This window comes from Actinia tenebrosa, unplaced genomic scaffold (assembly GCF_029948245.1).
Source record: "Actinia tenebrosa isolate PJP-AT-01 unplaced genomic scaffold, QUT_ActTen_1.0 PGA_scaffold10__47_contigs__length_13832649, whole genome shotgun sequence".
In the NCBI taxonomy this organism is placed as follows: domain Eukaryota; kingdom Metazoa; phylum Cnidaria; class Anthozoa; order Actiniaria; family Actiniidae; genus Actinia; species Actinia tenebrosa.
This window is the reverse complement of record NW_028292570.1, coordinates 12,336,872-12,357,976: the sequence shown is the minus strand read 5'-3', so window position 1 is coordinate 12,357,976 and position 21,105 is coordinate 12,336,872. Positions and strand designations below refer to the sequence as shown.

General features: G+C 36.5%; 2 protein-coding genes across 3 annotated transcripts; one reads left to right on the top strand and one right to left on the bottom strand.

Annotated features, from left to right (window-relative positions):
* Positions 1 to 150: 150 nt before the first annotated feature.
* LOC116301848 (uncharacterized) lies at positions 151 to 6,700 on the top strand. 2 transcript variants are annotated; one of them, XM_031711003.2, is made up of 3 exons: positions 151 to 329; positions 563 to 1,995; positions 2,604 to 6,700. In XM_031711003.2, exons 2-3 carry the CDS (start codon positions 1,165 to 1,167, stop codon positions 2,655 to 2,657), a joined length of 885 nt encoding a protein of 294 aa, XP_031566863.2. In that variant the 5' UTR covers positions 151 to 329; positions 563 to 1,164; the 3' UTR covers positions 2,658 to 6,700. The 2 variants fall into 2 exon arrangements, with proteins under 2 accessions (XP_031566863.2, XP_031566862.2); XM_031711002.2 differs by having other exon boundaries at positions 563 to 6,700.
* A 414-nt stretch (positions 6,701 to 7,114) lies between these two features.
* Positions 7,115 to 19,398, bottom strand: LOC116301852 (phosphatidylserine synthase 2-like). The gene is made up of 12 exons (XM_089026988.1): positions 19,072 to 19,398; positions 17,608 to 17,709; positions 17,147 to 17,229; positions 16,451 to 16,518; positions 16,011 to 16,145; positions 15,412 to 15,462; positions 14,495 to 14,608; positions 13,278 to 13,355; positions 12,469 to 12,509; positions 11,592 to 11,706; positions 10,767 to 10,912; positions 7,115 to 9,688 (listed from the first exon to the last, which is right to left on the bottom strand). The coding sequence occupies exons 1-12, from the start codon at positions 19,284 to 19,286 to the stop codon at positions 9,442 to 9,444; spliced, it is 1,395 nt and encodes a 464-aa protein (XP_088883114.1). The 5' UTR covers positions 19,287 to 19,398; the 3' UTR covers positions 7,115 to 9,441.
* Between the last annotated feature and the right edge of the window lie 1,707 nt (positions 19,399 to 21,105).

Genomic DNA, 21,105 nt, shown 5'->3' with positions numbered 1-21,105 from the left:
TGAGAAAGTTTGGTTGTGAATGCGAAGGGAAAGTATTTGTTATTCCGAATATATTGTGATAAAATAGTAATGAGGTCGACGTCATTGAAAAAGCACCAGTTATTTTGAAATCAACCAACCATGGCTTTCTTTGCTCATATTTAATAGCATTACGGCTTGTTCGGTTCGTACAAGGGTTTCCGCTAATCTTATTAAGCAAAGTGGTAACTTGTGACGACAGATTTGGAAAAAAAACTTCATAATAAGAAGATTGTATAGGACCAGAGTCGAGATATAGCTCACTTCAAGGCTGAAAGCGAAGATCTTTTCTAATAACCAAATCGAATTAGGTAAACTATACAGATTTATTTTTGAGCTATTTTATTTTTATTCGTATTATCGCTGCCGCAATATTTCTTGGGATGATTCGGTGGTGGTAAGTGATGTTTTAGGCTGGATTGGTGTATTTTTTCTCTGATTTCCATATCATAATACACGAGTAGTAACTATAATAGTTGACAGGGCTCGCCTGATGTAGAAAACTCTACGACTACATACTAACTACCGTGCTATTGGTTGTTAGGTATCTGCAAGCCTAATGGGCATCACAGCAATCACTGAGTTCCAGAGTGATACAAGTTGAATACCAGTACAATATTCCTGCTAGAAACGACGTCTTCCATACACCCGGCAAACGAGAGAATATTACAATAAAGCCGATTTGCCTGTCCCAATCCTATTTAAAAAACAGCTCAGAATTGGATAACAAGTCAACTGAGAACCATCACTCGAAGAGCGATTCGGGTTGAAGGCGCGAGCTACCTTCTTCGTTCGATGTTTTCTCTGGCGTTTACTGCAAGCTTATTATCAAACTGAGTGATAAAAATCGAACAGAGATCTTAATTCAGCCAACTGGGACAAATTTAGTTGTGCCATATTAAGCGTTGTGGTCTGAATCGCGGATAACTAGACCGTAGAAAAAGAATAACAAGCTATCTCACCGTTACTTTAAATATGTTCGCCAAGATACATCGCTTAAATATGTATGGTGTGAGAGCGAGTGGTAAATTATTGACTATCTACACTTGGGTCTACCTCGACACAACAGATGTTTAGCTAGCTTGATGCCGGTGAACTATTTCAGTTTATCAATACTACGTCGAGTATTCAACTTTAATAGTAATTATGGAATCTGTAGGATTTTTTTACATCCTCTTTTTTCTCACTATTCTCTCGATATTGGGGATTTCCAAATCTTCAAGTCAACATAACAACATTTCCTGTAATGCAACTGTGGATTGTAAAGTCAATGGGAACCTTTCTTACTTCTGCTGTAATAATATTTGTCGATTTGACTCAGATTGTCGACACAACTCGTCTTCAGAGGAGAGCAGTATGAATGACACTAAGCCAGTCTATTCTGGTCAATCGAATTCCAATGTTAATTTGAATCAGTCACGTCGGTACGATGATTTCTGCTCAAAAGACAACGACTGTAATTCAAGTCACAGAATATGTATTTCCTTTGAATGTTTGACTACGAGTGCAAAGGAAAATATAAAAGACTGCCAGCGTTGTGTACTAATCGACTGTAAGGACGGCCGCTGTTATAATTTGACTAGTTCGGTTGTACCAACAAGTAAGCCTGGCGAAGAAACTATAACTACTTTACAGCTCGTATTATTATTCGGTTCGATGGGAGGAATCTTAATTTTCATTATCATAGTGTATTGTGTTAAGACTTTCACCGATAATCGTCGAAGACAATATTTATTAAAACACGGAGTCTGGGATAACCCACCAAATAAAGAAGGCAAGGATAAAGACGACAAAGGAGATGGGGATACGAAACCTGACTCGATTCGACAGCTAAGGAAACTGGAAGTTCCCACCATTACTTTGGAAACGGAAACAGACTTTATAAGGAAAAAGAAAAACAAGGAGACTTCCAAAGATGAAATAACAGACACGGAAGGACTACATGACTTTGCTATACAAGACAGCAAACAACAAAAGGTAAAAACTATTGCAGATCAAGGCATATCAGATACAAATCAGCATGTAAATCCTTCCACAAATGCGACAAAGCATCCATATTGCGCTCAAAAAGAAATTGGCGAAACAATAGGCTCGCCTAAAAATATAAGAATGCCTACTGATTGGGACAATGAAGATGAAAAGACGCCTTTGACAGAATCCCCAAAGCAGAAAAGATTTGCCAATCTAATGAAAACTAGAAACAACTCGCCAACCAAAATAATAGCTAATGGTGCACCCGATAACTCTCCAAAATTTGGCAAACACAAACATAACTCCCCTTCTGTACAGCTCTGTGAACCGGAAAATTTCAGTGATTTTGGAATGTAAAGTGCTTTGAGGAGTATATTGTTTGCTCTGCATGGCAGTAACGGTTAGCAGCTTGTTTGACTTGGCTCGTATCTATCTAAGCAGTTGCTCAAATGGTTTCACTAGACAAGAACTCAATTATAATCGATTCCTATTTCTCGTTTTTTGGAAATATTTGGCGAAATTTCCGAGGTTTTATCGGCGCCTTTTTAGCGAGATATTTTGAAGCGATGGGATAGTTTACAAATTGAATTACATTTGAATTTTTACTCACTTAGGAACGGAGAAAAATGTTACCGGGTTGTGCAAGCAAAGGATGTCAAACTTACTGAATGAGTGAAGTACAACCGAGGGGTTCTACAGCAAAAAAATATCAATTTATCGTCAAACTTGTTAGTATGAGCAATTTGAGCCACATGGCCAGTGAATTGAAAATATTTTGAAAAATCTCTCAAAAGCTTTGTCGTCACATAATAAGCAATTGATGAGGAAATCCTGGAAAAAATCTTTCAGAGAAAATACTGAGAATAGAATAAAGAAGAGCGAGTAGGCAGCGAAGCCTTTCATCTTTTGTACGGAGAAGTCCCACATTGCCGAAGAAGTGGGTGTAGCGTCCAATGACCACTTTGAAATATTAGCTCAATTTGTTGGCCTATTTATTCAAACCGTTTCTATTAGGATAAAGAAACCTCAAAATTTCAATCCTCAACTGCTCAGGAATTCTTTCATATATAGTTTCATTAAGGAAAATGTCATCGCGAAGCTCAATTTGTACGAGATTGAAACCATCATTCTTGATCGAAAAAAGAAAAAAAATGAAATTCTGATATAAGAATATATCTAGAAAATCTGAATGAGCCAAGAAGACTTGCAAATGTGAAGCCACAAGTCTATTCTTAACAGGACCACATTCACCCATGTTGGCTAAGTACACTCTGCGATTAATAAAAAATGGAAGGAGAAAAATGCGAAAATCAAAACAAAGCGTTTGGCATTCCTCGTGTCAAAAGCAAAGGTTTATCTCAACTATGAAAATGGTAGACCAAAGCTTCTTTTGTAATTGAAGCTCTCTGACTGAGTTCAAAGGAATTCGATTTATTTGCCGTGATATTGGAAAAAGTCACGTCTAAGGAACAGTTGGCGAGAGCGAGGATTTGATTGGACGTCGAGGAAAGGAAGGGCCAGGAGCAGCTGACTTGAGCAAAATCAAATCTATGATCGATTCTACGAGTCACATCATGAATTAACCATTCGCAAAGCAGTGGTTTTTCAACATAATTTTTTCAGTAGAAACAGCATTGGAATGAATCAGTTTTCTAATGAATAACAAAATCTTACTACGGCAAACGAAAGTACACAGAAATATCTCTAAATGCCGCTTAGTAAGTCTTCCAATATTCACGAGTATTGACTTCTCTTCGTATTATTTAAGACTCCAATTTTTCACACTTCCTCGATGATACTTCTGTGTCCACGAATGTTTTTCTCCAGTGGACCAATATTTCATGGCCATTTCAAAGAACTACGGTCTTTTGTAGTTCTCAACGGTTTTTTAAAATTAATAGTAAGTTTTTATGCATGTAGTACAGAGTAGAATACATGGGGACATGGGCAGTCTTTTGCCTTAAGCTTTGGGAACTATTTATTGACCGTGTAATTGCAAATATCGAGGGCTTCGCATTCCATATCTATTATAATATAGATTTGGATAGAGAGCAAAGAAGAGACCAAAACAGAACTGAACACGCTAAGTGTGTATCTAGCTTTGTGTTTCGATTTTAGCGAAGACAAAGGAAGAAGAGTAGTAAAAGTCATGGTCGTGAAGAGTAATGAATCAATGAACATCTGTTTTTGAATGAGGCTTTTGTCGTTGATAGATTCCACGTGACCTATACATTGGAACTTTTTAAAATGGCTTCACACATCACGTGATTGCTGTTTATAGTACCCTTACACTTCCCCCACTCATTCCCATCATCCTTTGTAATATTAGCTCCATCGAGTCTAATGTACTGAGAACTTGAGTGGGGAAAGGGAAGGGAAGCTTTGACAGGTTGTCACGTGATAGCTTATCACGTGACGTCTAGGTAGTCACGTGATGTCGAATAAATATTTATCCAAGATTTGTCTTGAGTGAAAAACCTTTAAAAATCGACCACTTATGCAAAACGAAATCATTTAAATAGGAGATGGGTTTTTGAATTCCTTTTTTTAATACTATAAAAACCAGCACCTTTAATAAGTTGTGTCTGGAATGAAATGGGGTCGGTTTAAATAGGTTTTCACTTAGGCTTACCGTTTACACGGTACCGGGCGAATTTTTAACTGGTCAAAAAGTTGTACGTTTAGGATTTCAGTGAACATGGAACTGAGCTATCCGAACAAAAATCAGTGGCGGATCCAGGATTTTTCAAAGGGGGGTTCCGTTTCTTAAACTGTGTATAATTCTCTTTTGTTTAGTCGATGTTTGACAAAACAATTGGCTCTAATCACCTAATTTACTATCTAGTAACGGAACTTAAAGGTAAATTAAAAATTATAACAGCAAATATCTGTCATTTCGTGTTCAACATTATCTTTGTGGATACTCTTAAGCAAAATCTATATAAGACATATTTCTATTACCTAAAAGATCAAACCTTCAAGGGGGGCTCCGTGGACCCCTTCGACCTCCCCTGGATCCGTCACTGAAAATTCGTACGCTTAGCCGTTTGGTTGGATCCGATTCCGTGTTAAAGGTATGTAGAGATCAAATTTTATAAACGGATATTAAGATTAGTCCGGTACCCTGTAAACGCAGTCTTAGACGGTCGGTGAAAAGAGGTTTTTCCTATCTTAATATATTATGACACTACCGGCACGTATATGTTCCTAAAGGCATTCCATTTCTATTTAAAGATGCCATATGTCTCTGATATATCTAATATAATAATATTATCTAATATTTATTGATCAATACTTGGATCAAGCCTTCATACTGTACCGTTTTTTGTTACCAAAATCGAGTTTGTACAATTTCTTATAATTATTTTATATATTTGTTTGTTTAATAGATCTACACGTTAGGTGTTTCTACATAACAAAGCCTAAGTTTACGGGGCGACGTAAATATAATAATTTTTGAATACCAAATAACGAGTAAGGCGAGAATATGTTCAAAACAACCACTAGCATTAAATTATGTTTCACTTGCCACGGGCATGCGCAGTTGATGACGAAGTGAAATTAAAACCAATCTCGTACCAAGAGCCTACGTTTCTTCTGGCCTGCGGTGAAGAGCAAAGGCTCTGGCATAATCCATTTTTTTGAGACCAGGACTTCTTGGACTTCCGGTACAAGGGCGCAAGCGCTCAAAAACTTGCCAAATATATATATATATATGTATGTTCCAGATTTCTAATATTTATTTTGATCGGAAGTAAACACAGAACTCTGTTTTAAAGCATGATATTTCATTTTCGAAAAATTGCGCATGCGTCAAAAAATGGTTAATGCCAGAGCTCTCGTTCTTCGCCGCAGGCCAGAAGAAACGTAGGCTCTGAGTACGAGACTGAATTAAAGCTAGAAAGGAGTGGGATATGGAATAGAGGCTTTGAACCATCACGTGATATCAGCCATGACATATGGCACGTCTTTTTCTCCCTCGGAAACTGAATTCTTGCTCATGTAAAACAGATTAGACGGGGATTCAATTGTTCCTACCTCCTGTCATGGCTGCCATCACTTGATGGTGTAAAACCTATATTGGTGCCAAAAGCGAGTTTGAATCGGAATCAGGAGATTTCCATTTGCTTGGCTTGCGCCGCTTAGAATGAGCGGTTTTCACTTTTAATTTCACGAATGAAGTGTTTTTCAACTTCGAACCCGTCGCAAGTGAAAACCAGAGATAAAAGACCACTTGCATGTGACGTCAAAGCAGCTCAATTTGGAGGACAAAACAAAAGAATTTTAATCTCGTGAGGATTGTGCTGCATTCCGACGTGCTGAGAGGGTTCATTAGGTGTAAGGTAATTAGTAATCATCTCCATGAAACTCGTGCTTGTATCGAACATCTTTTCGCCTTTTTTTAGGGACTGGTCTTAAATTAGCAGGTTGGAAAACCCTTTGAGTGCTGATCACGTGCTTACATTCTTCGTCCTCATTGGCTGTCCCCATCACCGCATACTCAAAAAAACCTTGTTTTAGTCCCTCCTCACACCTGGTAATCCAAAACCAGTCTCTAAGCAACCTTTCTAAAAAAAAACGTCAGTTGCCATGGAAACCAGCAACAATTCCATTGACTTCAGTATGACGTATTTTGAGCCCGCGGTACATGGTTACTAAAAGCGCATTTGTTGGTTGACTTAAAAATAAAACTACAATGTCTATTGTAGAATGTCTGGTTTATTTTAGTATGTGATATACTATTTATTTTTTATTTGAACAGAAAAATCAATATCTAAAAGAAAACTTTAATAGGTCTCTTTATCTTGGGTGCAATGTTTTGCCATTTTAGACCACGTGTCATTCCCTAGAGTATCATTTCTTTGTTTAACGGTTGCACATGAGAAGACACATGAATATGGATACAACTCCAACAAAGAATCTTATTCTCTAGACCATGTGTCATTCCCCAGATTAGACACAGATAACAGATACACACTCACTCTCTGGTTGATATGACGGGCAGTGTTTGCCTGTCATTGTAGGCTGGTAGTGACATTCATGAGATTCATTCAGGTGATTGATACCAAGCAATAGAATACTCTCTGGTTGATAGCACATGACGGGCAGTGTTAAACTCAGCATATCTTATAATAATTGTTTATTGTGAAGTTTTTACTTTTAACTTACATTACAAAATATTTGATTCTGCTCACTTATATACTGCTAAAGCTATTAAACTGCATTCTACATATTTTAACTATGTACAAATTACTGCAAAGTTTTGTAGGTCTACTGAACTTACTAGTTTGTGCAAAGTTTTTCACTGATATATGGGATGCACTTTGTTACACGAATAAATGAATAAATACATAACAAAAGAAGCACAAACATTTCCCGGCTTATATACAACATGCTTTTAATCTAAAAAATATACAGATGAGGATCATGGGAAGATTAGGGGAAATTGAAAGAGCAGATATCAGATTTACAATCTATTGCCTTCAAGCAATTGCTGCATTTGGTCATCCATTGCTTTGACCCAAATGCCACAACTTGAAGCGATTCACAATAACGACTCCCCTTAGTTACCGTTACTATATCGCACAAGCTCAACATGCTATCTAGAATATCTCAGAATTTAAAACTCTGGTCGCGGAACATTGATCATAAATTGTTTCAATCGTTTACTGTCCTGAGGGAAGAATAGAAAATTACCTCGTAATCCTTGTAAAACTCTTTTAAAACAGATACTTTGAAGTTGTTTGTAGGACAAGATTTTAATTCCACTGGAAAAACATTGGTTTGCTGTTGTCTGAGTCACAACCATAAATTGTTTGAAGGCAACAGAGTGTACCTCTAATATCAGCTATTGGGAATGGTATTCATAGGAGAGCGCACGATAAAAATTCATCTTAGTTGACACTTATTTCCATGGACTCTTCTCAAAATTCGAAGGTGAAATAACTATGGAAACTCAAAATTCTATAGATAAAGAGTGATTTTTCCCCCATTTTTTCATGCTAGCTTCGCATCCATGATAATTTTAAGAAGGTACCATTGACAATCTATTGGACAATCCAGTAAATCAAAGTGGCAAGACCTATTGCTAAAATCGTTGACTAGGGACATATTCCAAAGATGGCGAAAAAGTCCCACAATGCACTGCGATGTCAACTCGATTCAGCGTTTTGTCTCGGCCTCGAAATGACTTGATGCTGCTCATAATCTTCAAATACTTTCTTTAAGTATCGTAGTTCGTATACACATATTTCAATGAAGTTAGTCACCTGAAAAGCTGCAAAGCTGAGACCGGCAAGGATTATGGGTAGATACATTTTACATGTTTCAACCGCATGATAACTGTTGATGGACTCGAGATCTTCTACCAGTTACACAAGTTCACATCCTCTGAGCATCCTCAACTGCTGCAGTTTGTGTCAAAAGCTTTACTTGTTGGATATAAAATATTTCCCATGATTCTCAGCGATCACAGCTTTCTAGGTTTTTGGTGACTAACTTTATTGAAATAAGTATATAAATTTAAAAGCATATATTTGAAATACTGAACGAGAAAGAGAATTTAAGACGCTTACAAATATTAAGCTACGAGGATATTTATGTATAGCAATGGGATTAGAAAATAACGATTATACACTCAATTGAAGAATCGTTGTCGGGTTCAGAAACATAGAACATGGAAGCTGAGACCGAAATGGCACATGGAGAGTACGTTAATTAGATGCATGCTGTAACCGGCGACACGTGGCATCATCCACTGTTTTTAATACGCGTTTGGCTTTTTAAACCGACTGCATGGATGGCACAAATGAATAAATTATGACATAATATGTCATTTCCATCTGCCATTTTGGTCTCAGCTTTTAAGTTCTGTTTCTGAACCCGACAACGATTCTTCAATTGAGTGTATACCTCTAGATGGTGAAATAAAAATGCAAGTAATGCTATGCCCTTTAAATAATGTCTGTCAATAATGCACAGGCAATATGCAATACTCACCAAGCACAGTACACGTGATGCCACATGCAATCGCCGAGCACTGCATACGTGACATCACACGTGATGCCACATGCAATATGCAACACTTACCAAGCACTGTACACGTGATGCCACATGCAATATGCAACACTTACCAAGCACTGCACACGTGATGCCACATGCAATATGCAACACTTACCAAGCACTGCACACGTGATGCCACATGCAATATGCAACACTTACCAAGCACTGCACACGTGATGCCACATGCAATATGCAACACTTACCAAGCACTGCACACGTGATGCCACATGCAATATGCAACACTTACCAAGCACTGCACACGTGATGTCACATGCAATATGCAACACTTACCAAGCACTGCACACGTGATGTCACACGTGATGCCACATGCAATATGCAATACTCACCAAGCACTGCACACGTGATGTCAGCGCAATTACAATTAAAATCTTAATCGCGTTTCCCATTTACTTTAAGCGTTTTGGTTTTAGGAATAGATTGCTTGTGAAGATTTCTTGGCCAGAAATGCCACACGGTCCAGCCAACGAGAACTACTATAAAGACAATCCAAAAGACCACAATATGGCGCGGGAACGGTAGAGTGACAACATTCCAGCCAAATTTGAGACAGATTAACACTTCTGAGCCTATTATCGCTGCAACAACCCAGGCTTGTTGTCCAAACCGTTTGCAGTTCCTTATAAACAAAGAAAACTTGTTCAGTATAAACTGCCAAGATTACTGGCGCAAAGTTAAGATCTTGTTATCTCGAAGATATTAGTTCTTAGAATAGTACTACTCTGTAAATTCGAATATAAATAAAGCCTATGCATTTATATTGTGCTTATAAACAATTTTTAAAAGAAGTCAAATACCGCTGTGTTCCTTGATTACAGACTTAATTACTCAGGGTTAGCCTCGAATCAGTGTCTAAATATTCACAAATACCAACGGTAAAGTAAAGAATGCACAACTTCAACAATACAAACACTTTGAAATTCCACGGACCTTCACTCCTTCATATGAATATTCTGCACAAAAACTGGGGCTTACCCTGAGCAACAGAACTCGAAACTGGAGTAAAATGATTATAAAATGTGAAAAACTAGACACGTGGCTTGTCAGTCTTCATTTGACTGAACACAAAACTCTCCGTAATTTTATCTTTGAATTTTGTCTTTCTTTATAAATCAATTAATAACAAATGATTTAAATTTTTTTTTGTTTTGATTGTCAACAGATAGAGTCAATGTCATTAACGTTGTCCACCGAAAAAAGACATTTACACATTTATACATTTACACATTTACACATTTACACATTTACACATTTACACATTTACACATTTACACATTTACACATTTACACATTTACACATTTAGACTAAAAGAAATATCACGTGTTTCATTATGTATTCTTTGCCTCGTGTGCGTCAGCCTGAACTTTAAATGTAAAATTCAACTCGCGAATCGAAAATCCAGAATGCCTTGACCATTTAGTGAGGATTTAAGATGGAGAATGGTATTTCAGCATTTGTTTTATGCCAGAACCTTCGAGGAAACACGTGATATATCTTTTAGTCTAAATGTGTAAATGTCTTTTTTTGGTGGACAACGTTAATGACATTGACTGTATATGAATCAATTAATAAGAAATAATTTTTAATAATTTTTGTTTTGAATGTCAACAGACAAGTTCGCTTATTGATAGCAATAGAATAGAATAGTATAATGGGTTAATAATACAGTAATATATATGTAGCATAGGTTACTTACTTGTCATACATGTACTGGTAGGTTTCATTCAAAGCGACCGAGCCACAAAACAATAGAATGACAACACGTATCCACATCAAGATGTTGGGTGGAGGAATCCACAGAATGAACTTCATGTAAAATAGTGTCAACTCTGCCGTCAGGTACTGTTAAAGGCAATCACAACGATAAACCTTCCATCGGAAAAAACACTTAACACCATGGTGACCACAGTGTTCATTACAGTATTGTCTTGTTATGACATCACATCACAAAAAAGTTTTCCATAGTAACAACCACAACTTAGTTGTAGTGAATGTTACTTGTTTCCAAAGTAACATGTTTCCATAGTAACATGTTTCCATAGTAACATGTTTCCATATAAACATGGTTCCATAGTAACACGTTTCTATAGTAACATGTTTCCATAGTAACATGTTTCCATAGTAACATGTTTCCATAGTAACATGTTTCCATAGTAACATGTTTCCATAGTAACATGTTTCCATAGTAACATGTTTCCATAGTAACATGTTTTCATAATAACATTTTTCCATATATAGTAACGTTTTTCTATAGTACCATGTTTTCATGTTTCCATAGTAACGTTTTCCATGGTAACGTGTTTCAATAGTAAGGTTTCTTTGATTTCCATGGTTAAAGTATCCATGACGAGAGCACTTTGGTTACCATAGTAACCACCCATTCATTGCTTTGACCCCTTATGATGTTTTAGTGAACATAGGCTATCATGTGTATGTGTGATGATCAACCCACACAGGAAACCATGACAACCATGTTATGCACCAATACTAACTAATAAAGATGAGTTAATTGAGTACACACCACAGCGGCAATACCACAGACAGCTAACCAGCGCTTTAGATTCCTTGTAGCACCCCAGTCATAGGCTGTCCATGAGTATGGGGTGAACTGTTCTGCTACTCTCTTTAACTTCCCACTAAAAGACATTGGTTGTATTGTTACAATGATTGAATGCTGAAACTGATAATGATCATGGTGATGGTGATGATGACGATGATTGTTATGATGACTGTAATGTTGATGGTGATGATGATTGTGATTGACTAAATGATGTTTATGATGATGATGATGGTAATGATGATGGTAATGATGTTGATGATGATGGTGATGATGATGTTGATGATGATGGTGATGATACTGATGATGGTGATGGTGATGATGGTGATGATGATGATGGTGATGATACTGATGATGGTGATGATGGTGATGATGATGATGGTGATGGTGATGATACTGATGATGGTGATGGTGGTGATGATGGTGATGGTGATGATGGTGATGGTGATGATACTGATGATGGTGATGGTGATGATGATGATGATACTGATGGTGATGATGGTGATGATGATGATGATACTGATGGTGATGATGATGATGGTGATGATACTGATGATGGTGATGGTTGTGATGATGGTGATGGTGGTGATGATGGTGATGATACTGATGGTGATGATGGTGATGAAGATGATGATACTGATGGTGATGATGATGATGGTGATGATGATGGTGATGATGATGATGGTGATGATGATGGTGATTGAGTTGGGGGTGGTGGTGGTGTTAATCATGATGATGACGAGGAAATTAGATGGACTAAGGTGGATCAATGGTGGTTCTATATAATTTCCCTCACTATTTCTAACTGTTCAAACACTCAATCATAACATAACCAGCTTACCGGTACGTGGGGATATTGTACAACCCCCTCCAATGAAATGGCTGCAATAAATGACAATACGAGGTTAGTGTGAAGCCTCAATACGGGATTAAAATAATGGGAAGTATGTGTGAATGAAAGAGAAATAGAAAGAAATAAAAGGTATTGTAGACCTGTAATATGAAATTTTTTTACGACAAACATAGGGAGTGATTAATGCTGAATCTACAGAGCCAGAGGCTTGTCTAAAGAATTGAAGACAGATCACATTGGAATTTATGAGTTGAACCCAGAGAAAAACCCTTGAAGTTTGCAAGAGAACCAACAAGCGACTCTAAGCACAAATGACACCGACCCTAGGAATCGAATCTGCGTCGCTCTATAAGATGCCACTCATTAGCAGCCCACACCACCAATCCTTTCCTTAATACCCAATGAAGATGACTAAGATGAGAGGTGAAAATATAAAAAATGAAAATGGAATGGGATGGGAAAGGAAATAGAAAAATGTAGAAGGTTTAGAATATAGTCACGATATAATGCACGCTGATTGGTTACTTAGCACATGTAAGCATGCATCCAAAAATCGATGGTGCACGCTGATGTTATTGAGTAGTGCACGCTATGTAATTAATATTTAGTCTGAAAATATTTTGAATTTGTTTTGATCAACCAAATTATTTTTACTCATTTGCCATGTTAGTTTTGGGTGCACTTGATTGGTTGCACGCTTTCTTCATGCTTCACAGCCTCCCATACGCACCCAAAACTTGAAGGAAGCACGCTAATCAATGGCCAATCCTTTATTAGTAACAATATAGATTCATTACCTTGATAGCCAGGTAGTCACAAGTCTTCATCCCAAGGTATGTTCCAAAACCATTACATATCAACACGTCCATTATCCACTACAAGTATGAACAAATATAAAAAAAACTTTCATTTCATATCACCACCTCATTAGCTCAATACGTACACAACTTTTATAACCGGTTGATGCTAATTTGCATAAACGTTAGAAATTAAAGTGCTTATAAGCCTTTACACAATATTTTCAGAATTGATTCTTTAAATAGTGAATAGTTGATTGTGAAGATATTTCGTCACTTGATTATGTCGGGTCTTTGAGATACGAAGGTTTATATTTCCAATATGTAAATGACTATGACGTAACATAAGGGATTTGAGTTATTTCGTGGCAACTTTTAATATTGAACGCTGGACATTTGTTGAAAACAAATTTGTAAGAACCTTTACTTGAGTCATGAGTAAAAGGATAATGCTTTTAAAATACTGTATTCCAGAACGAGTGCAGTGTTGTATATTAAATGATCCCTTATGTTATGTCATAGTCATTAACATATTGGGAAAATAAACCTTTGTATCTCAAAGACCCGACATTAAAATGACAAAATATTTCACAATCAACTATCCACTATCTATAAAGAATCAATTCTGAAAATATTGTGCAAAGGCTTACAATACATTAATTGCAATGACATTTTCTGGTAAAAAGGCCTTATAACTTTTAATCTCTGAATTATGAATGTTGTGTATATGGGTAAGAGCACAGTCTGTTGAGTGTGGGAGGTTGATAATAATAATAATAATGACAATGACAATGACAATGACAATGACAATGACAATGACAATGACAATGACAATGACAATGACAATGACAATGGCAATGACAATGACAATGACAATGACAATGACAATGACAATAATGGGATTAACAGTGGATTCCACAGAGTGGCTCTTCTTCCACTGGATTCCAATTGGAATTTAGAAGTTGATTTTTGTGGAGGGAGGAAAGCTAGAGAACCCGGAAAACCCTCGAAGCACAGGTGAGAACCAACAAACAACTCTACTCACATATGACACCGAGCTTAGCAGGACTCGAACTAGCTGGGTCCCATTGGTGAGAGGTGAGTGCTCTCACCGCTACACCACCCATGCTTCCCAATATGGTTTATGCTTTTAGTATGGCAGAATATAAACATATCTGTATAGTGTAGTTAAATTTCATTAGAGGTGTTCAACTCACATGGTCCCACCAGCACTCACAGAAATTCGGCAGTTGATGTTCCAGCGTATATTCAAGAATCTCAAATAAAACACTAATTACAGTACACAACCACCAATCCCGGATCATCAGCGCCTGCAGAAGAATAGCAAACACGTTACATCAAACAAGAATTTTGGAAATTATTTATTAATATTCAAATACTTTTTAAAAATATTTTTTCTTCGAGTATTATACTCGTATTTAACTTTTTCAGCATTCCTGATCTCTAGCCAATATCATTTAGAATAGTTTTATATACGTACTGTACATAATGAACACAAGTCTAATACTCATTCAGAAAAAAGTATGTCAAAATTACCTTTTGAATGAAATAGAAAACGTGTGTGCATGCTGTGTGCAGTTATAAAGCATGTGGGGTTGGCAGAACATGAGAGAAGTGTTTAGGAGAAGCATGACGCGTAGTGGAGTGCTTCTCGACACTTCTCAAGTGTTCTGCCAATCCCCAAGTGCTTTATAACTGCACACAGCACAGCAAGCAAGCTTTTTATTTCTTTTATAAAATGCAAAGAGCCTGTGCATGCTGTGTGCTCTCATAAAGCACTCGCTCCCGACCAATCAGAATGCCGAATCTTCAATATTCAAAAGATAATAATAATTTGAAAATTCGATTAACTTGGCTTGTAGGTTCTTGTTTATAGCGCAAACAGAAGGTAAGTCATTAATATTACATATTCCTTGCACGAAAAGTTGTTTTTGCATTACAGTTGCATATATGCTTGGCTTTTGTATATGCCAGGCTTTGAAGATTCGTTTTCAATAATGAATGTTCGAATCAAACAATGAAATCAAGAATCCAAAAATAAAGTCATTAATGACCTCTACGTGTTCACGCTTGAGGTAGTTTGATTGTAAATTAAGCAGCGTACAGTACGTACCTTGGCCCACCATCCAATCAAGTGGCAGAACACAAAAAAGTCACATTTTTCCTGAACAAAAACAAAACCAATTAAATATCAGTCAACGAATGACAAGCATTTTATAGCTCCGAAACGAATTGCAGTTAAAGGGGATGAAAATCAATGAAAATTGGAAATGACTTGTTTAAACTTATCTATATCGCCCAGATAGTAGCCAAGCAACATGTTTCCTTCACAGTCAAAAGTGGCGGGGGAAAATTATCAATTTTATTCAGCATCTAAATTGTGAGTAAATGACGTCATTTACTCAACCCTATTGTTCTTTTCGCTTTTGGCCCAAAATATCTCAACTGCAAGTGGCTCACAGGCTAAAATTTTCGCTAATCTGATTTTTATAATTATAATTGAGTCATATTATCCTTGAATACTTCAATTATTCGGACTTTCAAAAATTGGGGCATTTTCATCCAAGTGCCCCTTTAAGCATACAAAGGATCACTACAAAAGATGATTGGCCCACGTTGATGAATGGCTTTGAAAACAGCCCTGGATGTCACAATGCGTTCTGTACATGATGTGAATCCTAGCGAAATAGCATCCTGATAATAATTAATTACCATGAAGTTATGAAAAGGACCATCTGGATGGCCAGGAGTATAGAGTGAACAATCGTCGCAGTACAATGTCTCTGGTAATGGTTCTCCGAGACTTTTGTCAACATATTTTAACAACTGTCGAGCATCATCTAAAGTCTTCAAACAAAATATGATATTAATGATAATTACCAAAAGAATGTAATGTGTAGTTCTGAAAATTATACGTACTTAATGTGTACTACTTTTACATGGGATTCTACCAGCTCACTAGATACACCAGATGCTGATGAAGCCCAATACAGGCTGAAACAGCAGTCCACGGTTTCTAGTCGAGCTGGCTCTTTTTTTACGCGACTTGAAGTTGTGAAAGGCTTGTATGGCCCTCTTCTTCAGTCGTTTCATACAAGGCTCATAATTTACCTATCACGCATGTTATTTTTATTATAATTATGGAACAGTACCTGGAATAAGATGAAAATCAAAGCCAACTCGTACAACACGCTCAAACACAGCATCAGTCTCCAAAATGCTACACATTAAAACATAGAAAATATGCAGCATTAATGTGTTGGAGTTTGTTAGTCATTTTAATTCATTAATGGAGCTGTTTAGTAAGAAGAAATGTCCTAGAAATGTATTTTAGGATTCCATAGTTTCAGTCCCTTCCTTGGTTGCTTTCCTTATTTTAAATTCCCAATATGCAGCGCATATATTTTAAACTTTTTCATTATTATTTAACTCAAACTCATACAAAAAATAAATGGATTTTATAGCATACATATCATAGTACCGAAGTGTGACGTCATCAAATTCCAAATTTAGCAAATTTCATATTTGAAGAGAACATGACATTGCCTACATTCTGCAAAATTAAGGGTGATTTAAGTTCAAAAAATCCTCATACATTTTCTCTTATTTTGCACTGGATCCAAACTTATTAAATTCAGTACCAAATAAAAGAAAATGTATGAAGATACATGTATTTTTTATTACATTTGCTTTTCACACTATCATTCTGAAATTTCACAGTATATCATATTTTACATGCAGTTTCAGATACAGTAATGTCAAAAAACCCCAAAAGTTCTTTAAAAAATTTTCTGTGACGTCATCACTTTGGTACTCTAGAGAGATGTTAGTTATTGGTCAATCATTACCAGGGTGTGGACGCTTGAATGATCCGTCTCTGATCTGAGTGACACCAAACAACAAGAACACCATTACACAAGCGAACAATCCTCTATAAAATGGAAACAAATTTTAAAGTTAAATAACAAATATTAAAAGAAAAAAGTATGGATTGGTTGGTTAGTGTACTGCCTGCTAAGCAAGAGGTCCATAGTTTGATCCTCAGTGACCTCACACACTTGTTTTAAGGAGCAAGTGTGGCTTGGTTGGTTAGTGTGCTGCCTGCTAAGCAAGAGGTCCATAGTTTGATCCTCAGTGACCTCACACACTTGTTTTAAGCAGCAAGTGTGGCTTGGTTGGTTAGTGTGCTGCCTGCTAAGCAAGAGGTCCATAGTTTGATCCTCAGTGACCTAATACATGGTGTTTAGAAATGCAAGTGGTAGCATTATTTTAATTTCTGTTGAATGTAATTGTGAACATTATAGAATACCTTTTAGTATTATATTGACTATCCATCGGCGTTAACTCAAACAATGCAACATATACAAGCACAGCAAGCATTCCAACAAGGACTGTGATGGTATGTGCTTGCCTGCAGATAAAATAAAACAAAGGCTGTCAGAAAACAACTTTTTTCTTTTTCCTAAAATTGGTCCAAATAGGGAATGTGCTCTCAGCCTTGAATGTAAGATAGAAAAGTCTGTAGCACACCATCAGTTGCAACACACAGATGACAGTAGACGTTGTGAAACTCTAAACCAGAATAAAGACAAAATTCATGATAAAAAACTGTTTTTGCATTACTTCCACTGTGGCAAACATTGGGTAACCTCATAATCACAGCTCAAGCAGTGATCAGAATATTGTCTCATAATCACTGGTTGCTTGACCAATCACAGTGTACTAAACTCTACATTCAAGTCTCAGATTATACTAATTTCCACTTAAATCAAAAACATATTATAGTAAGTGATTATAATCAGCTCCTGATTTATTCATTGATATTTTAAAGTGTATATGACACGAAAACATTCCATCATTTAAAATGTATAGTTTGTTAGTAATAATAAATATATCGTAACAAAATTTGTTTCAAAAGTTTATTTCTTGAGATATTTGCGAAAGTTAATCCCAATTTGTGACGTCATTTTGTTGACACGTACTCTAGATTCAGTAGTAATGTACTAAATATAAATTGTAATTCATATGAATTAACAACAAAAGACATATTTTTGTCAGCTTCATTTGATAGCTTACGTAGTACTCTTCCAATGTTGGGAAACTGAAAAGTGTACTACTTGAAATTAAGATTCTATATTCAAACATATTTCATGTATTTGCAACAAAATCTGGAGACTTGTAAACAAAATGACGTCACAACTCGTGCTAAAATTTTTTGAATTTCTAGAGAAATGGGTTTTTGGAACAAATTTAACCATGATATTCTTATTAATGCCAATAAACTACACATTCTTAACATTGAAATTTTTTCGTGTCATATACACTTTAATGATTCCTTTTATGGGTCTTTCTTGGTGTACCAATCTTTATTGTATTCTGGGTAAGGGTTTTCGTTTTGCAGGGTATTGTTTAGCTACAACTTCATTATCCTTGGCTATTGTTTTCATGCTTCAGGTGCTTTTAATATAACACCAAGTAGAAAGAGTCCATGTTATTCGACTCAAAGATAGAAAGAGCTCGTGTTAATTATTTGACTCAAATATACAGAAAAATCTATACCTTTTTAACTGGCTTAAGACTGTCATTGATAGGCGATATAAAAGTTCAATGAGAAGCGTTTATGAGCTAATTTAAATCCAAGTTATAATAAATGTTAATATAAACAAATGGTTTACACTTATTAACCCAGACGTTAGGCACGAAGCTGGTGAAGGTTATTCCTTCAACTATCAGTTTTCTTTAGTTCAAGCTCAATAACACCAATTTAACCTACCAGAAAAAGGTATTAGTGCCATCATCACTGAATTGTTGGGTCTGTTTTCGGTCCCATTCACATGCGATGGCAAAAGGACGTCGTTCAACATGGTCTCCACCATTGGCTCGTACTGTTGATTGCTCACTTAACTTCATGACTTTCTCCATAGAACTCTTACAACAGCACTGTCCACAAGTACATCTACACTCGGTTGACTCCTTTAGCTTGGCCATGACGTGTTATTGAAGAGATCAGGGATGGTTTGGGGTGTTTTTATGTTGGATGTTGTTTGGAATCCCTTCGAAAAAAACCTGTTGAACTTTTATTAACAACCTGTAATGAATGAGGAGGACTGGGAACTATCCTCACCTCAGACCCTCGCGGTTAAACTCATGAGTCTGGGAGCGCAGTTCAACCGCAGTATCAAAATATATATATTGGTTAATATTGTAAAGAAATGATTACAATTAATAAGATACATCAAATCATCATTTTGTTAACAATACATCAAATCATCCTGAAGTGGGGGATTTTGCAATAAGCTTTTTAAAATGATTGTAACCCTCTTCGTTTCACTCGGTGATAAAACCCCATCCCCTCTCTCCCAACAATAGAGGTCGACTTGGAGCAAGCTTATGATTTTGCGAAAATCTAAGGCTGCTCTCTCTTTCCGTGTTTTGAGTATTACACTTAAAACCCTGCATCACGGAACAGCAAGTAGAAGGATCGTGGAGCACCCTCGGGAAGCCTTCGGGAATGGTGGGAACAGGTGAAGAGGGTATGTTCCAAGTCTCACAGACGTGAGAGGGGACACTCGGCCATATATAGTCTATATGGGGATGTTCTGCTGGATAGGGTATGGTTTATCGGGATATTGGTCTTAGACAAGTTATACTATTTGCGTGTTGATGTCTTCAAGAGGTTCATCCGTCTTAGATAGATAAGCGCTGCCTAGCGTTTTTCAAAATGATAAGAAAATACATCAAAACCATGGGCTACAGCCCATTCGTTTTGCTCAAAGATGACTGAAACTTATAATTTTGCAATTTGGTGTCGAAAGTAAACTTTTTTTGATAATATACATTTGGGTATATTAATTTACAAACGATTTACACATTGATTGTTTATAAGGTTTGATCAATTTTTCCAATTTTGAATTTCTTTTCAATCTACTCACCCTGTCAGTATAGTTTGGTGGTGTTATCTGGTCTTTGTTTTTACAGCTGTTTCCTGCCTTGCAGTTTCTACTGTCTTTTGCCTCTAGTGTTTTCATGCAAATTCTGTAATTCTTATTCACATAAAATTGTTATGTTATTGGCTAACCACTATAAGCCGGGGAGAAAATTGCTACTAAGATGGGAAGCCGGTTAGGGGAAATGTCAAAAGACGATACACATTCATATTTTCCTTTTATCAGATTGGTTAGCCTGTGGATGATGATGATGATGATGATGATGATGATGATGATAAATGTTCTCTGATTGCTTCAAGTTCCCTGACATGAACCAATCAGCGTGGATTATTATTTTCCCGCTCTTTTCATCACGTGACTGGTTGGTTGGAAGTTTTTCAAAGTTGGTTTTGTTCTTTGTTCTTCATCAACCAAGAATTTCTACTGGATTATTGCTCTCTTCCCAACAGTTTACTGACTTACACAACCAACCACATTGCAAGTAAATACCTCAACTACTAAACCTGTTTACATCTGCTTCGAGGAGTCTGGAAAAGTTATGGAAAAAACCGCTTGTTTTTGGCGAGAATATGTCAAACTTCAAAAATGTCCGCAGTCAAGACCTTCGTTTAGTCAGTATTTTGTCTTCTTTGATCTGATGTGACAAGACCCAGGAAAAGAAAAACCAAACAGCAAGAAAAGTTTGTTTTGTTTTTTAGTCTTGTCTTGAGTATATAGAATTTGTTCTAAATATCCGTGTTATTTATTTTCTTTCAGACTCGAGGTGAGCTGAACAAAGACAAGTAAAAAAGGTGAGCTGAATTATTGCTGATCCTCACATTGAAAAACTAGATAACTATGATTATTGAACCACATTAGGC